General features: G+C 37.3%; 1 protein-coding gene across 8 annotated transcripts in view; it reads left to right on the top strand.

Annotated features, from left to right (window-relative positions):
- The window catches only part of CLIP4 (CAP-Gly domain containing linker protein family member 4), an 85,753-nt gene that overhangs the window by 35,515 nt on the left and 35,033 nt on the right, over positions 1-15,205 (top strand). For all 8 annotated transcript variants that reach the window (XR_006200916.1, XR_006200917.1, XM_042933346.1 and 5 more), the window contains 3 exons: positions 545-663; positions 3,798-4,034; positions 8,101-8,236. Coding sequence is in view for 6 of the 8 variants with exons in the window: in XM_042933346.1 (XP_042789280.1) it covers positions 545-663; positions 3,798-4,034; positions 8,101-8,236 (492 nt within the window). In the remaining 2 variants the exon portion in view is untranslated. The remainder of the gene's footprint in view (positions 1-544; positions 664-3,797; positions 4,035-8,100; positions 8,237-15,205) is intronic.

Below are 15,205 nucleotides of genomic sequence, written 5' to 3'. Positions count from 1 at the left end.
CCATAGAGAATATGTAAAAATGTATGTGGCCATGTTCCAGTAAAACTTTATGTATAAAAACAGATGATGAGTTGTGCTTGGCCCCTGGGCCATTGTTTACTGGCTCCTGACGTAAACCCTTCTACCTCATTGTAGTTGTCATGGCACGTATGCAAGAGGTTAATGAGAGATTGTGTTCAGATACTTTTACAAATGTGAATTATTACCATTAACTTCTTTTAAATGTAGTTTAGTTTGTGATAGTTGGAAAGTCTATGATAATATCAGTTCTTGTTGTAACGATATTTTATTGTACTAAGAAAATAATTGGTTGACCAGATTGTAACATGGAGATTATATTTGTGAATGGTGATTACATATGTGATCACATAGGTGACAAATATGTGAAACAGTGCTTCTAGCAGGTTGGTTTAAGTCTTATTAAGTGGCTTATTAATGTTCTTCCCCCAACCAAAACAAGCAAACAAACTCAACCTGTCTCCTTTTATATTGTAATAGCTAAATCTAAGTTTTTAGTTAATATATGTGTGGTGTGTCATTGCAGATGTAGATGCCACTTGCAGTGACTTTAATTTTGGAACAGCTCTGCATATTGCTGCATATAACTTGTGTGCAAGTACCGTGAGATGCTTATTGGAACATGGAGCAAATCCTGCATTTAGGGTAAGAGACTAAATTAAAAGTGAAAAATATTAAAAGAGTTAAAATGTCTACTGTTATCTCCCAGTAAAGAGTTGTATCTGGATGTTGTTATAGAATCTGTATGAGGAAAGAATTTAGATTTTTGTGCTGCGTATAAAGAGTAATGGTGATCAACTTTATCTCAAATAATTATAAGGCATAGCAGTGAATTTCAGTCCCCTTGTATTGATAAGCTCTACAGAATTTCCTTTCATCAGTGAAGTAAAATGTACCTTAAAGTGTTACCATCTTTGAGTTTCAGTATCTTTCATTTAGTTTTTCGATGTATTTATAAAAAGTTAGCTATCAAAAATGAATATGTTAAAGTTATATTTCTATGTTAAATTATATTTCAAATTTTTTTGGAAAAACATTCCAGAAAATTTTTAAAAATGCACATTTAGGAGTGGAGTAAATGTTTAAAAATTAAAGGGAAAATTAATTTTTTCATGGTAATTGTGTTACTAATTTACAAAGTTAACACACAGGATTGAATTTCATAATTTTCAAATCTTTGGTTATTTTATTGTCTTCACAGAGCAGCTCTCAGTGTTCTTTTTCTTAGTATTAACAGCAGTGACTTGCTTTGGTGGGGATTCTTAATGGGGTCTGCGCCTTCCCTTGAAGGGACAGGAGTGGGCAGTGTTTGAAAAAGTCTCTTCCCTCCCCCCTTTTCCTCTCCCCCTCCCCGCTTTCTTGTTTCCCTTCTCCCTACTTCTTTCTGCCACACTTTGTTTAATCCCATCTTTGATTAATTAACCCTTCTCCCCTCTTTCCTTCCCCCCCCCCCACTCTCCCTTCCTCCTTCCCTGTTGTTTATTGGGCACTGGGAGAATACAACAATAAATAAAAGTTTTTGTCTCCAAAGAGAATATAGTCCAGAGGGGAGGATGGACAAGTAATTTTACTGTAGTGTGTTGCATTCAGTGGGTTATGATGCGGGAGTGGGCACAGAGTGCCATGGGGTCACGTACCAGGGGTATCTCTCTAAGCCTTGGGAAGGCTTTCTGGCAAAGGTGACATTGAGCACTTAAACATCATTAAGAACTAACGGTTAGAGGAGGGAGGTGCGAAGAGTGGTTTAGGCAGAGAGGAGAGTAGCATGCACGAAGGCTAGGAGATGATTGTGCAGTTTGGTTGGAATGTGAGGGGGATGTGTGTGTGCTTTTCCTAGTACAACTGTTGGCAAGACCTCATTAGTGAAGAGAATTTTTTGAATTTAGTAAGAGGCAGTGAGGCATGCCATTGAGGTAGATTACCAATTCAAGCCAGAAATAATAATAGATTATTGTATTTTGAAGATTAATACTTAAAAAAAAAGCAGCCAACATGTGGGTCAGCAGTAGTCCCTGGCTCATACTGTGATAACCACAATTTTAGAAGAAAATGGATTTCTATAATTAATCATGAGCAAGCTTTCTTATGTTAGCATGACATAATCACTGTTATTTTATTATTATTTAGTATTTTTTAACAAGTTTTAGTTGCCACATTTTCTAGGAATTAATGTTAAGTGTGTGACTTACTCTAGAGAGGTGAGGACTTATAAATCTAAAGTAAAATAGTCATTGTAAATATAGTTTGCAGCTTATCAGTACGAGGTTTTAAAATATCCCCCCCTTTTGTATCAAGAGTACATATTTGTGTTATACACACCTTTATTATATTTTGTATATTTTCTTTGAAATCTTGGATTAAAATAGACCCATCACCGTCTCAGCAATTTGATAACAAGTCTTCCTACCATATGTTTACTTAGGACCAAACTGACTTGAATTTTAAAACAAAAAATGTGAGGCACTTGCAAATTAAGTGTGTTCTAAAAGCCTCATATTTTCACCCATACGGAGCATTTGAAGATAATCAGTAGAGAAGGCAAGGAAAAGAAGTTTCTCAGCAAAAGAATCTTGATTCATCTTATTAGAAGAAGATTACAGTCTGGAAGCTGTTATCGAGTCCAAGTGTTTGGTTAGGTAACACAGAAGAGAGATACATGTTTGAGGGAAGGATAGCCCTGAGTAGGAGAAATTCTCGACTGAGTCTAGCAGGTCCTGGACATGGATTCATATGTCACCTCTGCCAGGAATCACGTAAATGACTTTGAGTGAGTCATTAATCTTTTCTCACTGAATTTTCCTAATGGGCAAAGTGGAAACAGTAGTAATATTCTGTGTGTTTAGTTGGTTATTGTCTCTCCTACTACAGTATAAACTCTCCATGGGCATGGATATTTTATCTGTTTTATTCGTAAGCTTTTTCTTGATATGAGAATCAAATGAGATAATTTATATGATAGGATTTGGTTATATAAACACCATGCAAATGTTAGTGGGCTCGTAACTGACCATTTTATCTTGTTGCAGGATAAATCCAAGGATGCAGTCTCTCCTTTATAGTGAGACCAGAGCTGTTTTCTTGATTATAGCCCAAATTTAGAAGTGTTGAAACTATAGTTTCTATTCCTGAAATCTGAGTCAGTCCATGAGTGGGCAGGATGGGTCAGGTCACAGAGCCGAGGCGGCGGCTGTGGAATAGTGGGCAGAATCTCGGATCTGGGGTTGGGAAGCCAGTCGGTGCTGTGACTTCTGTCTCCAAACCTGCACAGCCAGGCATGCTGTCCACTCATGACCTCTGCATTTGCCCTTCCCCGAGCCTGGGCCTCCTTTCCCGACTGGCTACCCTGCATGGTACTCCCACACCTGACTCCTCGGGCCTCGGCGTCCGTGCGCCTTAGCGGTGCATCCTTCCCTGACCACTGTGCATGCATAGACACCGCTCTCCGGGTCTCCACCTCCTTTCCCTGAATTGTTTTTCTCTCTCTGCCACTTTTTACCATTTAAGATAATATATCCTTGACTTGTTTGATTGTTTGTAGTCTGTCTCTCCCACCAGAAGGTGTGCTTCTTGAGGGCAGGGTTTTTTCTCCTCACTGTGGCGTCAGTAGCATTTAGAATGGTGTCTGGCATGTGGTAGATGTTCAGTAAATTGTCTGAATAAATACATGAGGAATGAGTTTAACTTAAATTTTTAAAAACTTTTTTTTTTTTTTTTTATGTGTATGACCGTGTAGAGCTTTGGAGTAGATACGAATTGAAATTGTTCTCTTCTACTTGTAGAACGACAAAGGACAGATCCCTGCTGATGTTGTTCCAGACCCGGTTGAAATGCCATTAGAAATGGCCGATGCCGCAGCAACTGCTAAAGAAATCAAGCAGATGCTGTTAGATGCGGTGCCCCTGTCATGCGACATTTCAAAGCCCATGCTTCCAAGCTATGATCGTGTTACTAGCAAGGCGATGCTTGCGTCACTCGGTCTGAAGTTGGGGGATCGTGTTGTTATTGCAGGACAGAAGGTATAGTAAGTAACTGTGGTCTCTAAAGCTGTGTCTCAGGTCATAGTGTTTGTGGCTTGGGTGCCAAAGGTATATACAGTGTGGCCAGAGTTGGGAGTTTTTTTTTTTTTTTTAAAGTGCATTGTGTAAGTAGAAGCATACTTAACGGAAGCTGTGAAGCTTAGATGCACGCTTACTATGAAGTATGATCTAAGAATATAAACGACTTGGACTTAGTAATGAAGATGTCTTTGCTGGAATGGGAGGGCTGGAGTACGGAAGAACTGTTGCGTGAATTCAGAGGCGTGAGCTGAGACACTGCTGAGCCCAGAGCTATGTCCTTGCAGCCCCCTGCAGTCCTCAGTGGGTTTTCCCACTGTGACTACCTGGCACAAATGGAACAAAGGAGACCCTTGCCGTTCGTGGGTGTTTGGCCTTGAGATCCCATAAATAGAGAAATCTTGGATATTATTTTAACCTGATAATAAAGGTGTATGTGGAAAAGAGGACCTCCCCTCCTGGCCTATTGAAGATGCTCTAGATGCCTCTTTTTCTCCAAAGCCCCTGTTTCCTTTCAGCACTTACTTGTTGCCATTCTCTCTTTTCTAATACCTCATAAGGAAGGGCTGTTTCTTTTTCTTTTTCTTTTTTTCTTTAGCTTTGGGGTTAATGGGGAGCGTGGTATGAAGAATGGAACAGGGCATCCCTGCTTGCCTATCGAATTTCCTAACACGGTTATGTCTAAGTATTTGGGTGAGTTTATGGGGAGGGTGATGCAGGTTCCTCAGAAAACACCAAAATCGGGAAGTTGGATTTCCTGAGCAAATTGTTTCAAAAAGGAAGGTAAACTACAAACAAATGATTATGTTGAGGACATTTATCAACTTCCAAGAGAATGTATCCATGGGACATTGGTTAGCTTTTATTATTATTATTATTATTATTTTTAACTTGGGATTAATATTCAGTCTCCTTAGTCTTCCTGTCTTATGCCTGAGAATGGGTGTTTAGAAGAGTTATTCTGTTGTTTCATTTTACCTTTAATTTTGGATAATTTAAAGCTATACAAAAGTAGAAGCATATAATGAGTGTGCATGTACCAGTCAGCTGGTTTAACTTGATCACCTCACGGCCATCCTGCTGCCTTTATTCTTTCTCTCAGTTTGCTGCTTTGCTGCTTGTCTTTTTATCCTCTTAGGGATGTCTTTCAAGGAGCAGAAGGTTTTTTTTTTTTTTGTTTTGTTTTTTGTTTGTTTAAACGTTCATTTATTTTGAGAGAGAGAGAGAGAGAGAGTGAGGGGGTTGGAGCAGAGAGAGAGGGAGAATCCCAAGCAGGCTCGGAGCTGACAGGCTCTGATGTGGGGCTCCATTCCATGAACTGAACCATGAGATCATGACCTGAGCTGGAATCAAGAGTTGGACACTCAGCCAACTGAGCCACCCAGGTGCCCCTCAAAGAGCAGAAGTTTTAAATTTTGATGAAGTCCATTTTATCAGCGTTTCCTTATACGAATTGTGTGTTTAGCATAGCTAAGAAACTTTCCACTATGTCATAGTACAGTAGAGGATAGAGCACATATGCTTTCTCCTAGAAGTTTATAGTTTTAGGTTTTACATTTAGTTTGTATTTAATTTTGAGTTAATTTTTGTGCAGAGGGCTAGGTATAGAGCTGCTTTCTCTCTTTTTTTGCATTTGATTATCTGTTCCAGCACCATATTTTGACAAGACTGTTCTTTCTCTCTCGAATTGCCCTTGCCCCTTTGTCAATTGACCTTATGTGTATGGGTCTTTCTGGATTTTATTCTGCTCCATCGATGCAATGATTATCCTTTCTTCAGTACTACCCTGTCTTAAGTGCTGTAGCTTTATAGTAAGTCTTGCAATCATTTGTTGTTAGGCCTTCAGTTTTGTTTTGTTTTTAGTTTTTTTGTCTTTCCATGTACATTGTAGAATCAGCTTATGGATTTAAAATCATACAGAAAGTCCTGCTGGGATTTTGAATAGAGTTGTGTTGACATAGATCAGTTGAGGAGAACGAATGTCTTAAAGATACTGAGTCTTTCAAACACAAGCACAGTATATCTCTATTTAATAGGTTTATTTCATCAGTTTTGTAGTTTTAAGCATTTAGATACTGCATATACCTTGTTAGATTTATACCTAATACCTTGTTAGATTTATACCTAAATTTTTCATGATCTTTGGTGCTATTGTAAATGGTGGTGTTTTGGAAATTTCTTATAGAAATACAGTTGATTTTTGTATACGGACCATATATCCTGTAACCTTGCTCAATTTATGAATTCTCTTGACCTTGTTTGTGGATTCTTTGGGATATCCCGTGGAAACAATCATGTTATCTGTGAATAGAGACAGTTTTCTTTCTTTCCAATCTGTATGCCTTTCATTTGTTTTTCTTGCCTAGTTTCATTGCCAAGGACCTCCAGTATAACGATGAGTAGAAGTAGTAAGAACTGATCAATTGTTCTGCTCCCCATCTGGAGGAGGAAGCACTCAGCATTAAGCACTCAGCATTAAGTATCATAATTGTTAGCGGTAGATTTTATGAGTATCTTTTACTAAGTTGTGGAAGTTCCCATTTAATCCTGGTTTGCTGAAAGTTTTTTAAAAAAATTATTATTATCATGAAAGGATGTTGAAATTTGCCAAAGGCTTTTTCTGCATTTGTTGAGAGAATAAGTTTCTTCTATTTAGAAGTTTGTGGGTATGATGAATTATATTTATTAATTCTCAAATGTTGACCTAACCTTGCTTATGATAAACCTTACTTGGTCATGACACTGGATTTGATTTTCCATATATTGCTGGATTCTATATATTGCTGGATTTGATTTGCTCTTGTTTTGTTGAGGATCCTTGTGTCTGCTTTTGGTATCAAAGGTAATGCTGGGAATGAGTTGAGAATTAGTCCTTCCACTTTTATATTCTATCTAGGTTTGTGTAGAATTGATTATTTTTTCCTTAAATTCTTGGGTAGAATTCACCAGTGAGTCCATCAGGTTCTGCAGGGTTTTTTGTTTTGTTTTGTTTTTGTGGAAGGTTTTAAAATATAAATTCAATTCAGGTGTGAGCTTTGACAGTTTGCATCTTTTAAGGAATTGGAGCATTTTATCTTATCTCATTCATTAAATTTACAGGTATAGGGTTGTTCATAGTATTTTCTTACTATTATTTTTTAATGTTTATTTATTTTTGAGAGAGAGAGAGAGTGTGCACACCAGTGGGGGAGGGACAGAGGGAGAGGAGAACAGAGGATCCAAAGCAGACTCTGTGCTGACAGCAGAGTCTGATGTGGCATTCCAACCCATGAACCCCGGGAGATCATGACCTGAGCTGAAGTCGGCTGCTTGACTGAGCCACCCAGGCGCCCCCTTTCTTACTATTCTTTAAATGACTGAGGGAGTGTAACAGTGTCCTGCTTTCATTCATGATGTTTGCAGTTTGTGTCCTCTCTTATTTTTCTCTTGGTCTCTAGCTAGAAGTTTATTAATCTTATTTATCCTTACAGATAACCGGCTTTTGGTTTCATTGATATTCTTTATTATTTTTCTGTTCTTAATTTCTTATCTTTATTGTTTCTTTCCTTTGGCTTGCTTTGTGTCTTCACTTTCTAGTTTTTTAAAATGGAAGTTTAGATCATTGATTTGAGGCCTTTTCTAACACCAGTGTTTAATGCTATGGGTTTCCCTCTAAGCACTGCTTTTGTTGCATCCCACAAATTTTCATGTATCGTGTTATCATTTTCACTCAATTCAAAGTGTTTTTAAATTCCCTTGTGATTTTCTCTTTCACCATGGGCTATTTGGGAGTATATTGTTTAATTTCCAAATATTTGGAGATTTTCCAAGATCGGGTGTTGGGTGCATACAGATTTAGGATTCTTGTGTCTTTTTGTGACTTGACTGTTATAATTATATAATATTTCCTTTTGTCCCTGGTAATATTACTGTTCTGAAGTCTGCTTTGAGAGAATAGTTTTTAAAAACTTCTATAAAGTTTGCAAGAGTAGCACATTTAGAGTTACTAGTAATCCTCAAAATGTATTCTGATTTATGTTTTCTTTAGGTTGGAACATTAAGATTTTGTGGAACAACTGAATTTGCAAGTGGGCAGTGGGCTGGCATTGAGTTGGATGAACCAGAAGGAAAAAACAATGGAAGTGTTGGGAAAATCCAGTACTTTAAATGTGCCCCCAAATATGGTAAGGGAGATATGGTCTAACTTAATGAGAATTAGTTTAAGATAATCAGATTTACTCTTTTGTGGTTTTTTTTTAAATTTTTTTTTTAACGTTTATTTATTTTTGAGACAGAGAGAGACAGAGCATGAACGGGGGAGGGGCAGAGAGAGAGGGAGACACAGAATCGGAAGCAGGCTCCAGGCTCTGAGCCATCAGCCCAGAGCCCGACGTGGGGCTCGAATTCACGGACTGCGAGATCGTGACCTGAGCTGAAGTCGGACGCTTAACCGACTGCGCCACCCAGGCGCCCCTCTTTTATGGTTTTTAAATAAAACTTTCCTATGTAGTAAATGAAGGGGCTGGCCTGTTCTTGCTATGAGCAGTACATTGATTGGGAGATGGTGTCTTACCAGGAGTACACCCGGCTCTCTGCACCTCCGTCGGTCCTGCCCAGGGTACTCTCAAGGCTTGAGGATAACTTCGTTATCAAGGAAGTGCAGAGCTCTGGAGGTGGAAAAGCTTGAAAACTTCAAATAGCAATCGAAGCCAACTTTATAACTGTACTGCTGAGACAGGATGATTCTTTCTCTTTCTGACAGATGTTTGTTTAAATTCATATTCTCTCTCTCTCTCTCTCTCTCTCTCTCTGTCACACACACACACACACACACACACACACACACACACACGCACCCCTTGACATATTGAATTGAATTTGTCACTTACTATTTTGTGAATATTTTTCCTTGCCATGAAATATTCTTCTAGAACATTAATTTCCTTGGTTGTTCTATTTCATATCAGCTCCACAAGGAGGCACTATGATTTAATGCTGAAGTCCTTGCTTAGAGTCTGACTGCTTGGGTACGAATCAGCTTCCCTACCTACCAGCTGTGTGACCTTAAACTCTTTTTGTGCCTCAGTTTGTCTTCAGTAAATGGGGCTAACAATACCTCAGGAGTTTGTATGATAAATATATAAAGCACCTTGAATAGTGCTTGATTCCCTCTTAGTTCTCAACAAATGGTAGCTATTTGCTAACTGTTATGCATTTATCAAAGTTACTAGTTTCCTTTTGTCATACACTTAAAATGGAGCATCATTTTTTGGTGGATTATTAATTTTTTTTCTTTATAAAAATGTTTTTTTTGTATAAAATTTGAAAAGTATAAAAAAGGTTAAAAGAAGAAGATAAAATAACCGATATATTTCCATTTAATCCTTTTCATGAAATTTGGATTATATAGTTGTATGTATTTTACATTTTTACTTGACATGCTATTATAATTAAAAAGAATTTTTTTTTAATCTTTATTTTTGAGAGAGGGACAGAGTGTGAGCGGGGGAGGAGCTGAGGGGAGGGAGATACAGAATCAGAAGAAGGCTCCAGGGCCTGAGCTGTCAGCACAGAGCCCAATGCAGGGCCCAAACTCACGAACCATGAGATCATGACTTGAGCCGACGTCGGACGCTTAACCGACTGAGCCACCCAGGTGCCCCAAAATGCTATTATAATTTACCCAAATCATTAAATATTGTTAGAAAATGTGATTGTTTTAATGGCTCCATTTTCTTTAATTTTTCCAATATGATGGCTGAAAGTTTCTATGTTTGAATTCATATTTCTTCGATTGTGGTGAAAATGTTTTATTGTGATACATACACACACACACACAGTGTCATCCTGGCAATTGCCCAGAAATACTTGTTCGTATTACTTGCTTACTAAATGATTGAGACTGAGATATTAGTGGGTTTTTAAAAACTTTAGAAACACAAATACATACTTAAGATATTAAATTCTCACAGTTATTACAGATGTTTTGCCCAGTTTTTCATTTGCCTTTGAACTTCATTTGCAGTGTTTTGGCACAAAGTTTTATGTAGTTAAAAGACTTTTTCTTTATAACTTCTTACATTGCTTTTATGCTTAGATACTTCTTCCTAATCCAAGGATTAATTTAAAATTATATATTTTATTCTTTTGAGTGTTTTAATTTTTTACGCTGAGTTATTTAACCCATTTGGAATGTATTTGGTTAGTTGGGTGGAGTTAAGAATTTAATTTTGATTTTCCTCTGTTAGCTAATTTTGGTAACTGTCAAACAGACTGAAGGCAAGAGCAAAACTGCTAGCAACCTACAGGGCAGATGTCAGTCAGGTTCATGGGAAATGCTTAGATTGTAACAGAATGCATGTTGCCCCCAGATCTCATCATCCCAAGGAGAGGCATGTTTGATGAGGACAAAGCTGGATACCCCAAGGACCTGCTTCTGTCCCTTTTACATGCTTAAAGGGGAGTTTTGGGCAGGGCAAGGATCATGTGTTGGATTTAAAAATAGGAGTTACCCTAAGCAGAAGCCGAAGAATTTGTCTGTTCTCAGCAACAGTTATTATTATTTTTTCTCCCCTCTCTCTAACTCTTACCAGTTTTCCTCTGGCTTGTGCTTCCTTCATTATAAATTAAGTTCTTATAAGTGCTATCATCGGTTTCAGGATTTTTTGTTCAACTGATCTGTCCATTCTAACATATATTAGATTTTTTATTTTTATTTTATTTATTAAAAAGCCTTTTAAAAATATTTATTTTTGAGAGAGAGAGAAAGAGAGAGAGAGAGCGAGCGAGCACAAGCAGGGGAGGGGCAGAGACAGACGGAGACACAGAATCTGGAGCAGGCTCCAGGCTCTGAGCTGTCAGCACAGAGTGTGACACGGGGCTTAAACTCACGAGCCATGAGATCATGACCTGAGCTGAAGTCGGATGCTTAACTGATTGAGCCACCCAGGTGCCCCTAGATTTTTTAAATTGTAGAAATTTTATAATAATTTTTGAGACCTTTTTTTAGGTCGCAATTTAGGTTCAAAACAAAATTGAGACGAAGGTGCTGAATTTTCCTGTGTATCCCCTGTTCCCATGCATGTGTGGCCACCCCCCATTACCAACATCCCTTCATCAGAGGCTACGTTTCTTAAAATAGATGAACCTGCACCGACTTTTCATCATCACTCAAAGCCCATAGTTTCCAGTGGGGTTCACTGCTTGTGTGGTACATTCTGTGGGTTTGGACAAATGTTTAGTGACATGTCTCTATCATTACAGTATCATACAGAGTGTTTTCACCTTCCTAAAAATCCTCTGTGCTCCGCCTGTTCATCCCTTCCCCCCCTCAACACCTGGTAACCACTGATCTTTTTACTGTCTTCTTAGTTTTGTCTTTTCCAGAATGTCACATCATTGGGATTATACAGTATGAACGTGGCGTCTTCAGTGTGGCTTCTTTCACTGAGTAACTTGCATTTAAGTTTCCTCCATGTCTTTTTATGGCTTCCTAGTTTATGCCTTTTTAGCACTGAATAATATTCCATTGTCTGGATATATTGCAATTTATTTACCCATTCATCTACTAAAGGATATCTTGTTTGCTTCTAAGTTTTGGCAATTATGAAAATTTTATAATAAATTTTAATACTTAGCAAAACTGGGGTGCCTGGGTGGCTCAGTTGGTTAATCACTGACTCTTGTTTTCAGTTCAGGTCAGATCTCATGGTTTGTGAGGTTGAGTCCCACATTGGGCTCTGCACTGACAGCGTGGAGCCTGCTTGGGATTCTCTGTCTCCCTGTCTCTCAGCTTCTCTCTCTCTCTCTCTCTCTCTCTCTCTCTCTCTCTCTCTCTCAAAAATAAATAAATAAACATTAAAAAAATACTTGGTAATACCATTTTTATGTATTTTAATAATTTTAATAATTACCAAAGTGAATACATGTACCTAGTTCAGTAAGTCAAATTGTATCATAAAGTTTATTAAAAACATTAGTTAAATCCTTCCCTGGCTTGCCCTTCCCTGACCCTGAGTCCTGCTCTTTAGAGGCAGGAACTATTTCAACTTCTTCAGTTGTATCTTCTGATATTAGTATTTATATTTATAAATAAGATATTTATATGAATCTCTCCTGATTTTTCCAATTTTATTCCTTCCTTCCTTCCTTCCTTCCTTCCTTCCTTCCTTCCTTCCTTCCTTCCTTAAGATTTTATTTTTATATAATCTCCATGTGTAATGTGAGGCATGAACTCACAACCCCAAGAACAAGAGTTGCATGCTCTACTGACTAGGCCAGACAGGCGCCCTTGATTTTTCCCATTTTAGACATTTATTGTCTTTATACTCTGAGGAAAGAGTCAGTTTTTTTCTTTATTATTCTAAGTCAGTTTTTTTTCTCAGTTTACTTATTTGTTTTGGTAGAGCACATCCTCCAGTAGCTTTTTGACAAAAGTTGTGTGGGAGATACATTTTTGAAACCTTCCATCCTAAAAATATGTTTATTCCTACTCTCACACTTTATATGATTGTTTGACGGGATAAGAAATGTCAGGTTGGAACTCATATTCTCTCAGTATTTAGAAAATTATACTCTATTGTCTGATGGAGTTTGGCAAACTTTTTCTGTAAAAGGCCCGAGTAAATATTTTAGGCTTTGAGGGCCACCCAGTGTCTTGTTTGCAGTATTCAGCTGCCCTGTTGTAGTGAAGAAGCAGCTGTGAACACATGGGCGTGGGTGTGTTCAAACAGAACTTTACAAAAATAGGTGGCAGGTGGGATGTGGCTCCCGGGCCATTGGCTCGTCAGCTATTATCTTGAGCTTCCAGTGTTGCTGTGGGGAAGTTTCAAAATCTTTCTTCTGTTTTTGACTCCCCCCCCCCCCCCCCCCCCCCTTTGGAAGCTTCTTTGGAAGCTTTTGGTATTTTTCTCCTTTTTATCATTTCTTTTTTCTTTAGAGTTTGTATCATTTTTATTCCTTGCTAATATTTCAGTGGAGTTTTGGCAGGAGTTGTGGTAAAACAAAACGGGCCATGTTGATCTAGAAACCTATTACTCTTCTGTTTAAAAATAATTCTTCCTAAAAAAAATAATTCTTCCTACGTGTTCAGTTTAGTTAAGTTTTACAGTTATATGTTGAGATTTTGGAAAAAGTCCCACCAGTATTTTGATTAGCGTGAGTTACTGAATAGATACATCAGCCCATATTCTGTATGCATTGTGGGCTTTGGTTGCAGCCAGTCATGGCTTTAAATTTATTTTGGTTCTCCCAAATGATTTATTCAATTGAGAAAACTGGAAGAATGAGAACTATATAGGTGAGGTATTATATGCTATAAAAATCTATTAAAGCAACGGAATTAAATATTTTTTTAAAAGTATTATGTGAAATAATATGATGTGGAAATTTTCTACTAAGACCTTGGATGAAAAACCATATAACTTTTCTCAGATTGAGAAAAAACCATCCATTAAGCAACATTATTATGGTATTAATGACAAATTTAAAAGATAACTCATAGTCTGAGTGCTCTCATAAGTATGTTTCGTTTTTAGTTTTTTACAGTCTTTCTTATATCCACACATAACATTTTTTTTCAGATAAAACCATAGCATAATCAAACATGTAACTTCATTTTTATTTACTTGATTCAATTTTCATACTTTTCTGTATTTCTTTACAATTTGTATTATTTCACTTCTTGATGGTGATGTAATAGTTCATTGCCAAATAATCGTTTTCTCCTACGTATGAATAGAGTTGCAATGATGACACATTTAGATACAGTCTTTTCCTCACATTTGGATTTTTTTTTGTGATTAATTTCCAAAAGTGTAATTGGATCATAGCAGTAAACTAGAAATTGTTTTGGCTTCACAAATCTATCAATATTTTTCCTTATATGAATGTAACTTTTGTAACCTTTGTGATCATCTTTAAGTATAAATATTTCTTTATAATTAATGCCACAAAGAGGATTAGGTCAGAATTTTTGTCTTCCATTAATATTGTACAAATTTACATTTCTGGAGTATAAAATAATTTCTGTCTTCCAACCCTTGGCAATTGGATGTAGTTATCACACTGTAGTGTGTGTGTGTGTGTGTGTGTGTGTGTGTGTGTGTGTATTTGGCAAGGAAAAGAGCTTAGAGAAAAGAATAGAAATTCAAGGAAAATATGCCAGGTGGGAGACAGAAGAGAGAACATTGTGGAGAAGTCAGAAGAGAGGAAAATCAGGAGAAAGTAATATAGAATCCCAAGGAGGAAAGCATTTCATGATTAGCGGAAAAGGCATATAGTTAGCACTTTTTGGTTATTAACAAAGCACTCACTTTTGGTAGTCTTGAGCATTTCTACAGACTCATTTAAAAAAAAAGTTATTTTTAATGTACATCTTACATTTTGGTCACAGTATGTCTTTATTAGATTGTAAACACCCGATGGAAGAGTGTGATACACATATTATGACTTTTTTTTTAATTTAAAATGTCTTAGCCAGATAATCTTTGTATTTGTAGTCTATACACTATCTCTAATGTCTATGCATACTTATTTATACTGGATATTTCACTTCCTGGGTAAACTCCTCTTTTTTAAATGGAATTTTATACTCTGAGCCGCTGCAGATCTGCAGGCCCTCCCTCTGTCCCCACATGCCGCCCCTCCCAAGCACGCACTGTGCTGTTTATGATTGTCAGGAGCTGAGGGCTATGCCTTTTGGGAAGATTATATTTTGTACTGGAGAGTATTTTTTATATCCCTACTATGTGTAAGGCACTGAAATTAGGTACAGTGGGGAAATGTAGAAATGAATAATGTTTGAATTTCATCTTCCAAAGGTGTACAGTCTGGTAGAGAAATAGAACAAGGGCATAAAAAGCTGTCATGGGGGGAAAATATGTCCTAAAGGAGACACAAAGTGACACAGATGAATAGTTTGTATGCTCTGAAGTGCACTATTATTTGCCAGTAGCCTAGTCAGAAATCGTTATGATGGAATGATGGACAAGTCTTACCTTCACTCATTTCTGTTTTCCCTGAATTTCACTTAATACCTGATCATGCATCTTTTATGTGATTTTTAAATTACTGTGTATGTTGTTCATCTTGACAACTAGATTGTAAGCTCTCTGAGGGTAAGTGTTGTGTCTTACTTTTTCCTGTCTCTCCCT

Source organism: Panthera leo, chromosome A3 (assembly GCF_018350215.1).
Source record: "Panthera leo isolate Ple1 chromosome A3, P.leo_Ple1_pat1.1, whole genome shotgun sequence".
Lineage (NCBI taxonomy): Eukaryota > Metazoa > Chordata > Mammalia > Carnivora > Felidae > Panthera > Panthera leo.
This window is presented reverse-complemented; position numbering and strand designations above follow the sequence as displayed.